Source organism: Vombatus ursinus, unplaced genomic scaffold, assembly GCF_900497805.2.
Source record: "Vombatus ursinus unplaced genomic scaffold, bare-nosed wombat genome assembly UNPS02004437.1, whole genome shotgun sequence".
In the NCBI taxonomy this organism is placed as follows: Eukaryota; Metazoa; Chordata; class Mammalia; order Diprotodontia; family Vombatidae; genus Vombatus; species Vombatus ursinus.
Window position 1 is genome coordinate 58,591 of NW_020944215.1, and position 17,809 is coordinate 76,399.

At 43.4% G+C, this 17,809-nt stretch overlaps 1 protein-coding gene across 1 annotated transcript in view; it reads right to left on the bottom strand.

The window, feature by feature from the left end:
* Positions 1-250: 250 nt before the first annotated feature.
* Positions 251-17,809, bottom strand: part of RBMX2 (RNA binding motif protein X-linked 2) — a 32,608-nt gene continuing 15,049 nt past the window's right edge. The window contains exons 4-6 of the mRNA XM_027836254.1: positions 16,250-16,379; positions 10,545-10,722; positions 251-7,712 (exon numbers count right to left, since the gene is read on the bottom strand). Of these exons, the coding sequence (XP_027692055.1) occupies positions 7,207-7,712; positions 10,545-10,722; positions 16,250-16,379 (814 nt within the window). The 3' untranslated portion in view covers positions 251-7,206. The remainder of the gene's footprint in view (positions 7,713-10,544; positions 10,723-16,249; positions 16,380-17,809) is intronic.

Consider the following 17,809-nt stretch of genomic DNA (forward strand, 5'->3'; position numbering starts at 1 on the left):
ATGTCATAGTAGGTAAGAGAGCTGGCCCTGAAAGGGGCAAGCCCTGGGTTCAAGTCCAGCCTCTGAGCCATCCTGGCCATGTGACCCTGGACAAGTCACTTCACCCCATGCACCTCTTGAAGATTAAACTGAAGAGAAGATGCTGACCTGCATGGGTAAAGAAAATGTCCTCAGTCGGGAGTTCCCTTTATGGATATGTGTGGGACAGTGATGACCCTTACCCAAATTAATTCAGAGACTTCTCCAGCTAGAAAGTAGAAAGGATTTTATTTCGATCTCAAGAAAGGGCGACTCACACCGAAAGGCAGTTCGATGCAAGACCGCAGGTGGTGTCAGCCAAGCAAGCATTTTTATAGGTTCTAACCGCAACCCCTCCCTAGCCCCCTACCTCTTATCCCATTGGCTGGGCTTCAGAGGGCACAATCTAAACACGAAAAAACTACCCCAGCAACAGCAGTGGAAATTACAGAATCGTTACATAGTTTGTACCTGCCTTTCCCCTCCTTCAAGTATCCTCTTAGTACATCTTGTTTTTGTTCATTTCAGATGCTGGGTACACATATATTATTATTAGGGGTCTTTACCTTATTTTACTCATTTAAGTTTAAATTTTATGAGGGATCTTCACCAATCTCGCTCAATCCCTCCTCTTATTTGTTCATTGAAGACCTCTCACACCAGTTTTGGTTTATTCCCTCCACTATTTCATCTCTTACTTCTGATCCTTCCGGCCCAGTCCTGTCTTCCTGCTCTACTGGGGTCCATCCCTGCTTCCTTAGGATCATTAGTTGAACTGACCCTTCAGCTTTCTTTTCTAATCTAATCATCTTAGACAATGCATCCTGTGCTAATTTAGTGATTAACTGCATCATACATGGGAGACATATGGGAAGAAAAATAATTCCACTGATAGCGATCAGGAGGAACCATAAGATTTATTTCCACCAACTACTTCCAAACCAAGACCACCAGGAGGTATTAAAGGGAGAGGACCAAGTGTGAACTGGAACACGAGCCAATTTCCTGATGTCTTTAGTAATTCCTTTTACCACTGCCCCATTATCATCAATTTTTACACAACATGTGGATAGATTTAATTTTCCACATACTCCACCTTCCTCAGCCAAGAGGTAATCTAAAACTAATCTGTGTTGGAGGACCACTTCTCTGGTTTGGGTAGCCTGATCTGGTAACAGATCCAGAGCTTCTGCAGTCTGTTTAGTGATGATCTCTACCACTGCCTGGAGCCTAATTAGTCTGTTAAGGCTATAGATTGGGGTCCTATATCCCCAGCTCCCATCTTGAGCCCAAGTAGCTGGTCCATAAGTTTGGATGATTCTGGGGGCCATTCATTGCCCCACCCATTTGCATTGCCTGTGCTGGCAATAGAGGCATCTAGGGACCTTCTTAGCCCATCTTGACTGAGGCTATCATATAAAATCTTACTCCAAAATGGCCTCCCTCTCTTCCCGGAAGGAAAAAAAATTTGAGGCGGACTAATCCAATATAACAAACTCCAGCCCAATCGAAAGGGAGGTGAGTGTAGGCAGTGGGGCCGCAAATCCAATAGTGCCCTCTCAAAGCTGGCAGTTTAGGTGCTGACTCCTCCGACCACCCCCAATGTATTTTGGAATGATTCCCTACTGCTGGGTAGTAGTACATATTATAGGGCCCTAGAGGTCCACCTCCTAAGTTCTTATCCTTATACTGACATTTCCACAGGGCTACATTCTCCTCCCATTCACAGCTTGTTGTGATGAGATCTCCTGTCCGGTTCACTTTATCCCAATAATTTGAGAGGTAGTCCCTTTCCCCAGTTTCATTGGTCCAATCCCAATTTATAAAGGGGACCTCTAGAATTCCTTCTACCCCTGGCATCGGGTTGCTTCCAAAGTTCAGCCTTTTTATGATCTTTTAGGAGGACTGCCACGTCCTTTGTGCCCTTGCTATTCCATTCTTGTTGGACCTCAGTACAATTATATGTTTCTGTTCCCATAATTCCTGTAAGGGTCCATTTGCAATGACTTTCCCCTAATACAATTTTCCCTTCTGTTTGTTTCAGGCAGAATAGTCCTTTCCTTTCCTCAGTAAGCCGCCAGGAATGTTCCTCCCAATCCTCCCAAAAGCCTGTCTCACTATTTACTACAGATTTATTGCTAAGGAACCATTCTGGTTTCAGAGGAACAGGGACCCATGGCCGTTGAGATAGTCTCTGGGGTCCACCACAAATCCAACAGTTAATCAAGTTAAAATTCTGAGCTATGGTTTCCATCAATTGTTCAAACATATTTTTCTCTGCTGACCAGGATACAAGAGCAAGTTGTGCGGGGGTTAAAGAACAGATCAGAAATAATATTAAAGAAATCCCCATGGTGTCACACTCTTTGATTACAAGTAAAGTGATTATGTAAAGAAGTAGAAACACAAGCAAAAATTCCAATCAACAATATGGTTACAAGTAGAAGAGGAATTACCACACTTAAGAGGATAAGAATTCTAATTGATAAGGGTAGGGGTTTAGGGCTCATGAATCTAACCAGTGTGCAGCTTTCGCCGGAGGCGTAACTTCAATTCCCCTGGGTCTGTGGAATCGACTGTCCATTCAGCAGGGGGGGGTTTCCGGTCCCTTTACTCGTGTGTGGTGCGTCCAGCCGCGTTCTTTGGTCCGAACCACTGTGTCCGAGGTCAGCAGGACTTGGAAAGGTCCTTCCCAAGATGGGGTGAGCTTTTCTTCCTTCCAAGTCCAGATCAGCACCCAATCACCAGGCTGGAGTTTGTGAACTGGGAACCCCAAAGATGGAGTCTGGGCAATCAGCCCTTTATGCTGTAACACATTTAAATGCTTCACCAGAGAATGTACATAATTCCTTAAAAATCTATCCTTACAATTGAATATAGGGTCCTAATTTTCTCCTTTGCCACTTCCCCCAGGATATGGATGTCCAAAAAGAAGGTCATATGGGGATAATCCAATATCCCTCTGGGGTTTTGTTCTGATTCTAAGGAGTGCTAGGGGTAGACATCGGGTCCAAGGTAACTGAGTCTCTAAGGTTAGTTTAGTGAGCTGTCTCTTAATTTCTTGGTTCATTCTTTCTACTTTGCCAGAGGAAGGAGGGTGCCAGGGAGTATGAAACTCCCAGTTAATATCCAAGGCTTGTACCAAAAATTGAAGAACTTTGGAAGTGAAATGAGTTCCCTGATCGGGTCTATCCGCTCCACTAGCCCATATCTAGGAAGAATTTGTTCTACAAGGATCTTGCCGACGGCTGAAGCCCTCGCTTGGGTTGTGGGGTATGCCTCTACCCACGAGGTCAGGTGGTCAGCCGTGACCCGTAAGTACTTGAGGCGGCCAACTGGGGGCAGCTCGGTAAAGTCAGCCTGGATGCTTTGGACAGGTCTAATTCCTGGGGGTCTTCCTCCTGTGGGAAGTCAACGTTGGGCTGACTTATTTGTCCTTCAACACACAAGACATCCCTCCACTATTTGCCTCGCCAGGGTGTAAAGACCAGGAGATACATACCAGGTTAGAACTGCATCACACAGATTCTGGACATCCCAATGACTGCCTTGGTGGAGGTGTTGTAACACCTGCCTCATACTTGCTTTGTTTAATACCTCCCAACCATCGGGGAGGAACCAGTTCCCTTGGCTTCCCTTTTGGGGCCCCAACTCTTGTGCCTTGTCTTCTTCTTCTTCCTTAGAAAAGAAGGGAGGGGGTAGACTCGGAGGGAAAGAAAGGATTAGAACTAACATTGGATCACCTTGCTCAGATGTCTTATCCCCAGCTCTCTTTGCCTCCTCATCTGCCAATCTATTTCCTTTAGCTTCAAAAGTGTGGCCAGGTTGATGCCCATTAACATGTATGACAGCAACTGCCTCTGGTAACAACAAATTCTCTAATACGCATGTTAGCAAAGTGGAATGAACCAATCCCTCGCCTTTACTATTCACCATTCCCCTTTCTTCCCAAATTTTCCCGAATACATGCACCACCCCCCAGGCATACTTAGAATCTGTAAAAATATTCCCACTTTTTCCTTCTAGTAATTTTAAAGTCTGATTTAAAGCGTACAAATCACAAGTTTGAGTCAACCAATCTTTTGGCAATCCCCCTGCCTCTTCTAAGGCAAGCTGATCCCCATCAATAATAGCATATCCATTTTTCCTTTTTCCTTCTACCACTTGGGAGGCCCCATCTATGAAAAGGTTTCTGGCTCCAGGTATGGGAGACTCCTGAAAGTCCTCCCGAATCTTTGTCTGAAAATCCACTGTTTCCAAACAGCAGTGTTCCAAATCTATTTCCCTTGATCCTGTGCTAGTAAGAAAAGAGGCCAGATTCAGATTTGAGTCTTGGGTCAACACCAAGTCATCCTTTTCCAGTAATATGGCATCATACTTCAGGATCCAGGAATCTATTAACCACCTCCCGGCCCTTTGATTTAAGATATATCTAACTTGGTGTGGTACACTATCAGGCTTCCCCCAAAGGTAAGTTTTCTACTTCCTTCTACTAAGATAGCCATCGCAGCTACAGCTTGTATACATACAGGCCATCTTCCAGTTACCGGATCCAGGACTTTAGAGAGGAAGGCTACAGGTCTTTTCTGCCCTCCTCTTATTTGTGCTAAAACTCCTAAAGCTACTCTTCTTCCTGTATTTACATATAGATGAAAAGGTTTTTCTAAAGAAGGTAAGGCTAGAACTGGTGGAGATACCAGGGCCTCTTTTAACTGACAAAAACTCTGTTGTCTCTCTGGTGTCCACTGGACAGAATTAGGTTCTTCTTCCAATAAGTGTTGATACAGGGGTTTTGTTAATATTGCATATGAGTCTATCAAAGTCCTACAATAGCCCACTAGCTCCAAGAACTTCCGTAACTCTTAGTCTTTGGGGGTTCAATTTGGAGGATTCCTGCTACCCACTCAGGATTCAATCTTTTACTTCCTTCACTAATGAAATGTCCCAAATATTTAACCTCTCTTTCCACAAATTGTAGTTTCCCCTTTGAGACCCGGAGCCCTTCTTTCCCTAGATAATTTAGTAATTCAATACAGGCTCGACCAACTTTCTCTCTCTTTTCTCTTCTAATGCCCTGGCCACATATACCTTCTGAGCCAACTCTAGTAACTCCTCCACAGGCTTTGTCTAACACCCGTCCTGTTTCTGTAACTTCTTATTAATATCTGACCAAGAACTGATAACGAAGTATACCCTCAATAAGTTCTGGGCAGTGGGGTCATGCTCCCCCAGCCCAGAAAACTTCCTTTATACACTCCTTAAGTCTAGTCAGAAAAGCAGAGGGGGTCTCATCCTTTTCTTGCTTGACCCCAGGCACTTTATTCATATTCTGACTGCATTTCCAATCCCCTGGACAATCATTGTTCTCAAATCTTTCATATTTTCCCTATGGGCTGCGTTGTTATGATCCTACCCTGGGTCCTGAAGGGGGAATTTCTGCTCTCCCCTAGGTCCTCCTTGTGCTATCGGGTGAGCATCACCCCAAGCCCTCATAGCAGCCCTTTTTATTTGTCCTTGTTCTTCCCCTGTGAAAAGGATCCCTATGATTGACATTAACTCTGGTCAGGTATTAAGTACTGGGGCCGAGAAACTGATCCACTTGCTCTGCCAAACCGACAGGGTCTTCTAACAATGATTTCATCTCCTTTTTAAACCCTCTCAACTCTGAGGTGCTCAAAGGGGTGTTCACAAACCCCAATCCTCCCTGTGCTATCGGGACCTCTCTTAGGAGAAAGGATTCAACCTTGGTCTTGGAGGGGAGGGGAAAATTCTCCTGATCCCTAATTGCTTAAGCTCTCTCCTGAGAAGGCGTGAGGAGTGGATGGGTTGAAATCAATCAGGTTACTATTGGTTCCCTCCTCTGCAAGCGAGAGTGGGGCAGAAGGAGATTCCAGTCCCCCTGCAACTGCAGGCACAGCTGGTGGTGGAAGGACATACGGTGGGGGTAACAAGAGGAGGGAATCCCAAGGATGGGGCTTATGTTCTTCTAATTCCTTTTTCGGCTTCTCCTCCTCCTGTTTTATCAGTACAAATTGTCCCGCCATGGGCAGCCATAAAGCCGCGTTTTCACTTTCTTCTGAATTAAATGGAGTTTTAGAATTGACATGTAAATTTAACTGGTGGCATACCCAGTCCTCAGAGGATCTGTATTTTGGCCAGTACGTTTCCTCGGAGCGGGATGCCACCACAAGCAATACAACAGTATTTAATCATCTTTTTATCTTTTCCCTTATATTTGGATGATTCATCCCAATCTTTAAGTCTGCTCCCTAGAGGACTACGCTCCGGGATATTGGGAAGATTTTTCGTGCTAGCTACCTTAGACTGTTCCTTTCCCATGGTTCAAGAGTTCTTGGCCCCTGTCTAAGGACTCACTCAGTCTCACCAAAATTTCCAGGGAGAGGGAATTTTACAGACTTGAACCACTTAGACCTCCCCCTCTCCCCTAACAGGTCACCCAGGGGCTCACCAGATCTTGCCCAGAGGACTCACTGGATCTTGCTTACCTGGGTTGTGCACACAACTTGCGTGAGCAAAATTCAGTCTCCTTTATTCGGTGGTCTTCGCTAGCACAGTTGGAGCTCCTTTCACTTTCGTTTCTACTTTCTCCGAGTTCCTCTCTTCGGGATCCTTTACCCAACCAGAGTAAGTCCCCCCACTGAGATCCAAGGACATCGGAGAAATCTCCGGTGGGTACCTGCCCAAGGATCTTAGTGAGAACGACCCCCTCCAGGTGGGAAATTTTCCCGGGCAAGGAACCAGAAGTTGTGTGGGACAGTGATGACCCTTACCCAAATTAATTCAGAGGCTTCTCCAGCTAGAAAGTAGAAAGGATTTTATTTCGATCTTGAGAAAGGGCGACTCACACCGAAAGGCAGTTCGATGCAAGACCACAGGTGGTGTCAGCCAAGCAAGAATTTTTATAGATTCTAACCGCAACCCCTCCCTAGCCCCCTACCTCTTATCCCATTGGCTGGGCTTCAGAGGGCACAATCTAAACACGAAAAAACTACCCCAGCAACAGCAGTGGAAATTACAGTTCAAGATTACAACACTCAAGAAAGCAAGGGAATTTAGGAGCACTTTAGGACACTATTTACAGAAACAATAACAGCTTAGCTCAGGTGATTCATTTTCAAAATGAATCTTCATTTCTAGGTTAACAGAAATTGTGCTTAAGGCCCACATTCAACTGGACCTGTGTCGACTGGAATAAGATGGTTCCAGATCCCTGGAATGACAGTCTTTCTCAAAGCTTTGGGGTTTGTGTTTGTGCTTCTTCCTAGACCTGCTTTCAGAACGCTCGTCACGGTGGCGCAAGCGCTTCTCATAGCTTCGGCTTCTGTCCCGATACCTGCTCTTTTCCTTCCATCTTTTTTCCTTCCTGCTGGAGATGCTTGAGGACTTCTTATACCACGGCTTATCCATCCTTGAACCCCTCCTTGAGGTCTCTGCTTTGTCAAGCTGACCTCGGGGGAGCACAGGTGAGCCACTTAAGTATTTACGATTTTCTCGCCGATGTGGACTGGAGCCCTTCTCGAGGCTTACAGTGGCAGACCTCTCAAAGCCAGCACCTTCCTTTTCCTTTCTGATCTTGTGTCGGGATGCTACAGAGGACGATGCAGGCATTTCCTGCTTTTCCATACTCATTTTAACATCTTTGTCTTTTTTCTTACTTTTTTTTTCTTTTTTGTCTGAAAGAGTAATTATATCAACAATGAAGAAGCAGTTCTTCTATCTTCTCTACATACATAACAAACACAGATATTATGGTTCATGAACAAGAATATTCAGAAGGAAAGTATCCTGGCAGCAAAACCAAGAAGCAAATAAACAGCCTCATTATACTAAGTATCTTCAAGAAGGAGCTTCAGGGGTAGGAAAATTAATATTTCTAATCTTCCTTGTGTCAAAATGATAGACAAACTAAATATATACAAAAGATTAGTCTCTGATAAAAGCTCTAGAAAAGAAAACTCAGGGAAAGGATTAATTACTTAACATAACTTGCAAACATTGATGAGAAATGGATTTAGACCAAAATCTCACACCACACACCTCAGTGAATGATGAAAGAATGACCAATAGTGAACTATTTTTTAAACTATGAAAGAAAAGAGAATATGAGATGAATTTTTTTCCTATTTGACAAATAAAAGGTATCATCAGAGACAAGATGGATGTGTTTGATCACATTAAAATAAAAATTCTTACAACAAAAACAACATAACTGAATGAAAAAAAGATTGGAAAACCATGGCAAATATGACAGATAAAATGATATCATATATATACACACATACACACACACATATATGTACAAACATGTGTGTGTGTGTTTATCTGTTTAAAAATCACAGTAGTATCTATACCTGGTCCACAATGGTCAAAATAGGGAAATTAATAGTCAACTTGAAAAAAAATGTTACACTTCTGAGCTATGAAATGGCACAACCACTTTGGAAAGCATTTTGGAATTATGTAAATAAAGTGACTAAGATGTCCCTACTCTTTGAATCAGAGACTCCATTACTGGGCTTTACCCAAGGAAGCCACCAGTAAAAGAAGAAAGTACTCATATATTCCAAAAGTTTTATAGCAACACTTTGTGTGATAGCTAAGAACTGGAAACAAAGTAGATGCCTATCAACTAGGGAATGGCTAAAGAAATTGTGGCACATGAATGTAAAGGAGCAGTACCATACTGTAAGAAATTATGTATGTGATGAATACAGAGAAGCACAGAAAGATTTACATGAACTGATACAGACTGAAGTAAGCAGAGCCAAGAAAATAATACATACAGTAACTACAAAATCAAAAGCAAATGCAACAAAATTATAAAGATCAAACAAGAATCAAAGAGGTGTGGGGAGACAGCTTCAACTCATCCCTTCATCAAGGTGGGAGGTCTACATGGTTCTGAACTTTTCCAATGTATTAAATCAGTCCTGATTTTTTTTTCTTCAAAAAAAATTCCTATTTGTTATATGAGATGGCTCTCTGAGAGGGGAAGGGGGAAAATACTGAGGACAACTTATGATGATGTAAGAAACATAAGACATCAATAAAAACTTATTTTAAAAAAATGTCCCACCTTAAAAAAAATCAAGAATATACAAATAAAACAACTTTGAGGTACCACTGCCAATTTGGAAAAATAAAAGCAGTGAAACGCAATGCTGAAGAGATTATGGAGAAAGACAGCTCTTGCTTTATGTAAATCCACATTACACAAATATAACTTTACATAAGTAAAGATTTCTGAAAGAAATCCACAATCCAAAAAAACCTATGCTAACTTTACTGTACAGTACTGTGCGCTCTCGCTCTCTCTCTCTCTCTCCCTGCTTCTGCCCCTTGGCTCAGCATTCCATGTCATCCCATCACTCCACCAAAAACAAAAACAAAAACAAAAACAAAACCCTCCAAGTGAAAGCAGAAGAACATACCAGCAGAGAGATCACCACCCCTGCCACCAGACTGGGGCTTGGCTTGAGACTTCTGGTGCCAAGACAGGAGACCTTTGCCCGGCTCCCACCCACCTGCGTGTCCTGCCTCAGCTAATCTGTCTTCTATCTGTCTGTACCCACGTACCATGTGCCTGTCCCCTGCTTTCACATGTCACCCATCTTCTGGCTGTGTCTGTGTCAGGCTCCCACGTGGTTGGCCCTGGCCCCCATGTGTTCGTCCTCCTGCTGTCACTTCTCTGTCCCCAGCCTCCATGTGTCCTTCAACCATGTGCCAGCCCCCTCCCTCCATAGACATGTGGTCCCCACATCCACAGGCAAATTCACATGGCGTAAAAATTGCTTTACATAGAGGTTTGTGGAACAGTCCACTTACATAAAGCAAGAACTGTCTGTACACCATTTCACTGATGGCAGTAGAATCAAAAAATGTTTGGAGAACTCCTAGAAGTACGCCATGAAAATTATGAAAACAATCATAACCTTTGTCACAACAATTCCACTGTTGTAAAGATACTCTGAAAGTATGATTAAAGACAACAAAAAAGGAGCTATCTGTTCCAAGATTTTCACAGCAACATATAAAATTACAAAAAACTAGAAGCAAACTAAATGTCCCACAATAGGAGATGAGTTAATAAGTAAGACACAAGACATTATTGTAATAGAATGCCCCAATGCAACTAAGACTAACAAATATAAGGATGCAAAATCTAGAAAGATCTTTATGAAAAAACACAAAGTAAAAAATGACGAGCCAAAAGTACAGAGTAAACAAAAACTATAACTTTATGAGAGGAAAAGTGGATGAGGATAAATGGACAAGGAATCCTGAGGGAATGACTGAGCAGTCATAACATTTTATGGACTAAAACTGAAATAGGATTATCAAGCAAATTGAATTAGTTATACTGAGATTGAATATTAAGTTGATAATTCTTAAATAAGTGCTGTCCTAAAAACAATTTGAAGTCATCAGGGCAGCATATATGATCAAAATTAACTAGCAAAGCAACCAACAATCAAAGGTATATGTTTTGACATCCAAAATTTCACCTTTCTGATGCTTTTTCACGGGCGTCTCATCTTCAGAAGATTCAGATGAACTAGGAGGTGGGGTTTTAACCTCAAAGCCCTTCTCCCAGAGCTTTCTGGTTACATCGTCCAGATTCCGAGAATCCTTGGGGGGCCTATAATTAGCCACATGGTCCACTCGAATGGTTCTTCCTCTTATCTAGAGCAAGAGTATTGATATTATCAGTTAACATTTTCAGTTAATGCATGATACTCAAACAACTACCCAAAAGCCCTCTGACCACATCCACTACTCAGGCCATCGACAAGGCACTAAATGATATCAGGGAAAATAATGAGGATTTAGACACACAAGTAATAAACTATCCTCCAACCTTTAACCTCGACCAGCAAGAAAGAGGTCTGCCACTAAAACTAAGTGCAGAGACCTGGCCAGGTGACAGCTGGCTTTTAGGATTCAAACATTTAGTAAACACTGCTGAGCACAGGAATTGCTCTGAAGAGATATGTTTAGATAAAACAGACCCCGTTACCATGCAGATTATAGTCTAGTAGACAGATCAGACACAAACACTAATACTTCTAAAATAGAACATTACATAGTAAGTGCATTAGTGAGGTACAAAACCAAGTGCTGAGTGAGGTCTCAGGGAAATCAGTTGCCATTCAGAAAGGAGAGGCATCACCTGAGCTGGGGTCTAAAGGATGAGTAGGAATTCAATCTAACACAATCCAATCCCACAAAGCACCTACTACATGCAGAACAGTGCACTTGGTGCTGGCAAGCCAAGATTCAGCAGGGGAGGGAAGGAAGGTATTCCAAACACAGGGAACAGCCCAAAAGCACAGAAGTAGGAGAGCATGGAGATGTGCAAGAGACCAAGCGGCCCAATCTGGCTGAAGTGTGGTCTGCAAATGAGACCGATGAGATAAGCCATTATAATGAAAACCAGGGGAAAACCCTACCATCCCTTTTCCTATACTACCATCTTGCTCTGTTCTGATTTTTGGGCCAGTCTTCCATAGAATCAATTAACCCACTGTTTTAATGTACAACAAAAGGAAAAAAGGCTCCAGGCCTATGCAGACAACAGGTCCCCTGCACACACCCCCTTTATCCCTGTGGTCGCTAGCACCCTACTGACCTTTGAGACTCCTGGCTTGCTTGATTTCCAAGTTTTCAAAAACTCTCTTTCCATCACAACATCCCCTCACCACCACTTGTCCCCTACAGTTTCTGCCAATTTCATGTCTCTCCTGTATTCAAAGACCTTGTCACAGGAAGAACCATGCCCATCATGATAACAAGGCGAGCTTTACCACAGGCCAGGGGTTCGTAACCTGGCTCCAGGATCCCCAAGGAGGCTAGAGAGATTTCAAGGGGTCTGTGAACTTGAATGGGAAAATAATCACATCTTTATTTCAAAATAACTGGTTTCCTTTGTAATTCCACATATTTTCTTTTATGCATTTATGTTCTGAGAAGGGCTCCATGGGCTTTCACTAGAGGGCCAGAGGGGTCCAGGACACAAAAGAGGTTAAGAACCCCTGCCAGAGGATCATTCTCCATAAAGAGGACCCAGGGGCTACTCATAAACACTCCTATCTTCCTGCTAGTTGGATGGTTCTCTGATCTGCTATGTGCGCTTCTGGTAGAAAAGACTTTAGGAATCTAGAATGACACAGAGCTGGAAGAAACTTTGGAACAAGTTCATTTAATCCACTCCTCCCACCCCCTATTCTGCAGAGGAGGAAAGTGAGGCCCAGAATGAGTGGATGAGCAGCAAGAAAGAAGAGAAAAATCATGAACTGATAACTTCAAGAGCATTCTACTGGCTCATTCCTACTGCCTACAAACATGCTCAGGTCTCCAATATCCTCAAAAATAAATAAATAAAAAAAAACTATTTTCCTTATTCCTTCCATCCCCTCAAACTACCACCCTTTTTATTATATTCCTAACAAGAAAAGTCTAAACTTACTGCCTCTACTTTCTTACCATCCATTCCCAATTTAACTGCTTGTAATCTGGCTTCTGACCTCATCATATTAATAATTCATTTCTATAGCACTTTAAGGTTTACAACATGCTTTCCATACATTATCTCAGTTGATCCCAGGGAGATGGGGACTCCAGGGTCACCAATGACCTCTTAATTATAAATGTGGTAGCTGTCACCATTTGTGACTTTTCTGTAGCATCCTGCACTCTTGCCCAAGCCCTCCCTCCAAAGGTCATTCCAATGACCTCCAAATGGTCATTGGACCAAATTGGTCAATGACCAAAATGTCATTCCACTCCCTTTGGCCTCCATGACACTTGTTCTTTTCCTGTCTGATCATTTCTTCTATATCTCCACTGGTTCACCACCCCCTCTCCCTCCAAAGCTCTGTCCTAAGCAAGGCCTCTTTGACTGACTCTCTCTCTCTCTGATCTCTTCCTATCTCAAGAGTCCTATTATTGCCTCTTTCTCCACATGACTCCCAATCTTTCCACTAAGCTCTATCCCCACAGTGCTAAGTGGACAGCTCCACTCAGATTCCCACCAGAACCTCAAGCTTAATATATCCAAAATGAAATTCACGGCCCCATCCTCCACTAAACCTACTCCGTGACTCTCAACTGCCCTCTGTTCATTACTATCCTCTTAGTCACTCAGGCTTAAATCTCAGAATAATCTTTGACTTGCCCTTCTCCCTCAACCCCAACCACCAAGCTGCCAAGTCCTGACATTCTAACTCCAAAACATTCAACATCCAACACCTAGCCTTGCACATAGTAGGCTTACTGAAATGAATCAATCCAATCTTTACTGCTCACACACGTACTTTCACCACCCCAGTACAAACTCCCATCACCTCTTGACTCAATTACTATAAGAGCCTCCTAATTGGCTGCCTGACTGCCAGCCTCTCCCTCTCTAATCCATCTTTCTCACAACTGTCAAAATAACCTAAGGCACAAATACGTCTGACTATGTCATCCCACTGGCTCAGAAAAATTTCAATGGCTTCTAGAAGTAGACAGAGTTTCCAGCTATGTGAATGAGGCCAAGTCACTTAACCTCTCTGAGACTCGGTTTCCTCATTGGTAAAACTAGCATAACAATATCTGCCAGGGTCTCAGGGTTCTTACAAGGCCCCAGTGAGTTCAGATCTATAAAGTGCTTTGCAAACTGTAAAGCCTTATATAAATGTCAGCTATTATGATGACTATAAATTCTTTGCCTCGGTATTTATCTGGCGCAAGCCCACATTCCCAGTCTTCTTCCTTGTGTCATGTCTCCTCCTCCCTGCTTCATGGCCTCCATGCCTCCAGCAAACTGGGCTTTGAACATTCTGTAAACAACCAGGCCGTACCCTCATAGAACAAACTGCCTGAGAACAAGAACTACATTGTTTTTCATCTTTGTGCCCCCAGGCCTTGGCATAGACACTGGTGCACTGTAGGTGCTTAAATTTATTGTTGAATTGGTCATTTAAAAAAATTTTACTTTGAAGATTTCTAAAAATGAACCAGGCCCTGCCCTCAAGGAGCTGCCATTCTATAGGTGGAGACATGTATACACATATGATACACAATAAATACAAAGTTATTTAGGCAGGAAGGACACAAGTGGGGGGGGGGGGTCCAAAGTAAGCATTTGAGTTGAGTTTTGTAGGAAACCAGTGATTCTAAGAGACAGAGATGAAGAAGGACAAAAGAAAATGCCATGGGTGAGGAATGGCAAGAAGACCCAAGAGTACATGAAGACTAGTAACATCTAATAAGGCTAGAAAGACAGGGTTAGGGAGCCATATTAGGAAGGGCTTTAAATGTCAAACAGATCTGATCCTAGTGGTAGGAGGGAGGCACTGGAGTTTACTGAGGTATGAGTGACATAGTCCAACCTATAACTCTGACAGTCATGGAGAGGACAGGTTAGAGAATGAAGAGAGATGGTAATAATCCAAGCAAGAGGTGACGAGAGACTGTACTCGGATGGGAACCATGAGAACAGAGAGGAGGCAAATGCCAGAGGCGTCGCTGACACAGAATGGACAACACTGAGCCATAGATTGAGGGAGAGTGAGGAGTTGAGAATGACTCCCAGGTTGCAAACTCAGGTGAAGGGAAGTATGATAGTGCCCTCAACAGAAGTAAGGAAGTTCAGAAGGGTTGATTTGGCAGGTGTGAAGAATGCTCAATTTGGAGTCAGAGTACTTGGGTTCAAATCCCAGTTATGCCACTTCCTTCCTGTACAGGCTTGGGCTTGAGTCACTTCACCTCTCTGGGCCTCAGTTTCCTCATCTGAAAAGTGAGGAGTTTGGACTAGATGAGCTTTAAGGCCCCTTCCAGCTCTAAATCTAGAATCCTAAGAAGGAATATGCAAATTGCATGCAGACAGAGATTTTGCATATACCACAAAGAAGCCCAGAGAAAATTCAAAGACAAAGGATCGTAACAATAGTGAAAGCCCCCATGTCTTGAGCACTTTCAAGTTTAATAATAGAACAATAAAGCTCACATTTGTAGAGCACTTTAAGGTTTACAAAGTACTTCACAAATATTAGCTCATTTGATTCTGACAACAATCCTGGAAAGTAGGTGCTATTTCACTGAACCCCATTTTACAGATAAAGAAACTGAGGCAGCGGTTAAGTGACTTGCCCAGGTTCACACAACTAGTAAATATCTGAAGCTAGATATGGACTCAGGTCTCCCTGACTCCAGGCCCAGTGCTCTAATCACAGTGCTGTCAGCTGCCTCTTATACACTACAGGTGCTTAATTTGAATTGAATTTGTCGTCAAACTCGTAGCTTAAAAAATGTTCACTGTAAGGATTGATAAAATGTTTTCCTCACAATGCCCTTGTAAGGTAGGGAGTACAACTATCATTACCTGTATTTTCCATAGGAAAAAACTGGGTTTCACCTCCAGGAAGTAATTTGCCCGAGGCCACAGAGCCAGTACATTTCTGAGATGAGATGTGAATCAGGGCCTCCTGACTCCCAGGCCAGAGCTGTTCCTCCTTCAACGTGCTGTGTGTTTCCCAATCCCTTCTCTGACCAACACACCAGACATATCAGGGAGGGAGCGTGTTGGAGTTGGAAGGGGATGATGGGGAGGAGCCTGCTTGAGAAGAGAGAGTATGTGCAATAGTGGAAGAGGGCTAGGGAAGAAGCAACAAGTCCCTGGGTTCTGAACTTCAGATAAGCCACTCCCTCTCGAGCCTCAGTTTTTTCATCTGTAAAATCAAGGGCTGAACATATGCAGCACAGAGTGCTGGGCCTGGTCTCAGGAGACCTAAGTTCAAATCCTGGCTCTAACATTACTGGCCGTGTGACCTTGGGCAAGGCTACTTTCCACCTTCCGGGGATCTGGTGCCTCTGATAAAATGGAATGAAGATCACCACTACCTACCCTGTTGTGAAAAAAGCATTCTGTAAACTTTGCAGAGCTAACAAAATGGAGGTGGCATTAGTATTAGCTAAACTCTAAGGTCTCCTTGAACTCTGAATTTGTATGCCACTACATCTAAGGGCCAGAAAGGTGGCAGGACTCAGGGCCTGCAGGGGCTGGGCCTCAGCCTATCTTCTCCCACGACCATAGGCACAGCAGCTCCTCAACACTGTGCTGTAGTTAAGGCACTGGCTGGCAAGGGCTGTGGTGACTAAGCAGGTATCTCTAGCACCGATGAGAAAAAACAAAATGAAGCCTGAGAACTTGAAGAGACATACTCACCTTGATCCCATTAAAATTATCAACGGCCAAAATTGTGCTTCTCTGATCCTCGTAGCAAAGAAAACAGAATCCTTTGGATTTTCCAGTCTTCTTATCTCGTACAAGATTAATGTTAACAATTTCGCCATATCTATTGATTTTAAAAAATGGGTTAGCTTCAGAGGGTAGGCCACTAGGTAAAGCATTTAAATGTCCACACAAATTAACTCAAGATGAATGTCTCTCAAGGCATGGAGGACTTGAAATCTGTGTCAATCAATCAATAAACATTTATTAAGCACCTAGTAGGTGTCAGGCACTGTGCTACAGAAAGAGGCAAAAGACAGTCTCTGCCCTTAAACAGCTTACAATGTAAAGGTGAAGACAACATGCAAACAAATATATACAAAGCAAGTTATATACAGGATAAATGGGAAATAATGAACAGAGGGAAGACACCAGAATTAAGAGGGGTTGGAGGGGCAGCTAGGTGGTGAAGTGGATAGAGCTCCGGCCTTGGAGTCAGGAGGACCTGAGTTCAAATCTGGTCTCAGACCAGACACTTGACACTTACTAGCTGTGTGACCCTAGACAAGTCACTTAAACCCCAATAGCCTCCAAAAAAAAAAAAAAAAAGAGGGGTTACGAAAGGCTTCTTGTAAATGATGGCACTTTGGTTGGGACTTAAAGGAAGCCAGAGAAGTCAAGAGGCAGAGTTGGGGAAGGGGCACATTTCAGGCATGGGGGATAGCCAGAGAAAATGCCTAGAGCCAAGAGACAGTGTCTTGTTTGTTGGTCAACTAAGAAGCCAGTATCACTGGACTGAAGAGGATGTATTGGGGAGTAAGTTGTAAGAAGACTGGAAAGGTACAAGGGGCCTAAGTTATAAAGGGCTCTGAATGCCAGACTGAGCATGGAGGTGATGGGGACTCACTGCAGTTTAATGAATTGGGGGGGGGGGTGATTACATGATCTGACCTGTGCTTTAGGAAAATCACTTTAGTGGCTTAATGGAGGATGGATTGAAGTGAGGAGACACTTAAGACAGGCAGACCCACTAGCAGCGTATTGCAATAGTCCAGGCGTGAGGTGATGCGAGCTTGAACTAAAATGGTGGCAGTGTCAGAGGAGAGAGGGGGGCATATTTGAGAAACGTTGACATGGACAGGCCTTGGCAACAGCTTGGATATGGGGGGGGGGGGTAAAAGTAGTGAGGAGCTGAAAATGATTACTAAGTTGTGAGCTGGGGAGACTGGGAGAATGATGATGCTCTCAACAGGAAGAGGGCAGGGTTTAGGGAGGAAGATAAGTTCTGTTTTAGACATAAGTTTAAGATGTCTACTGGACATGTCAGTGAAGGTACTAACCCCACCAAGGAAATCATGGATCCTGAAAACATTCAAGTAAGAAGAAATAAACACTCACCAATCACCATGGCGATAATAATAACCAAGGCAATCATAGACTAGCCAATTTTGAGTTAGAAAGGACCTTCGAGGCTACCTAGCCCAACTCACTCATTTTCCAAAGGAGGAAACCCAGGTCCCAGAGGGTTCAAGTAACCTGCTCCAGATCATGGAG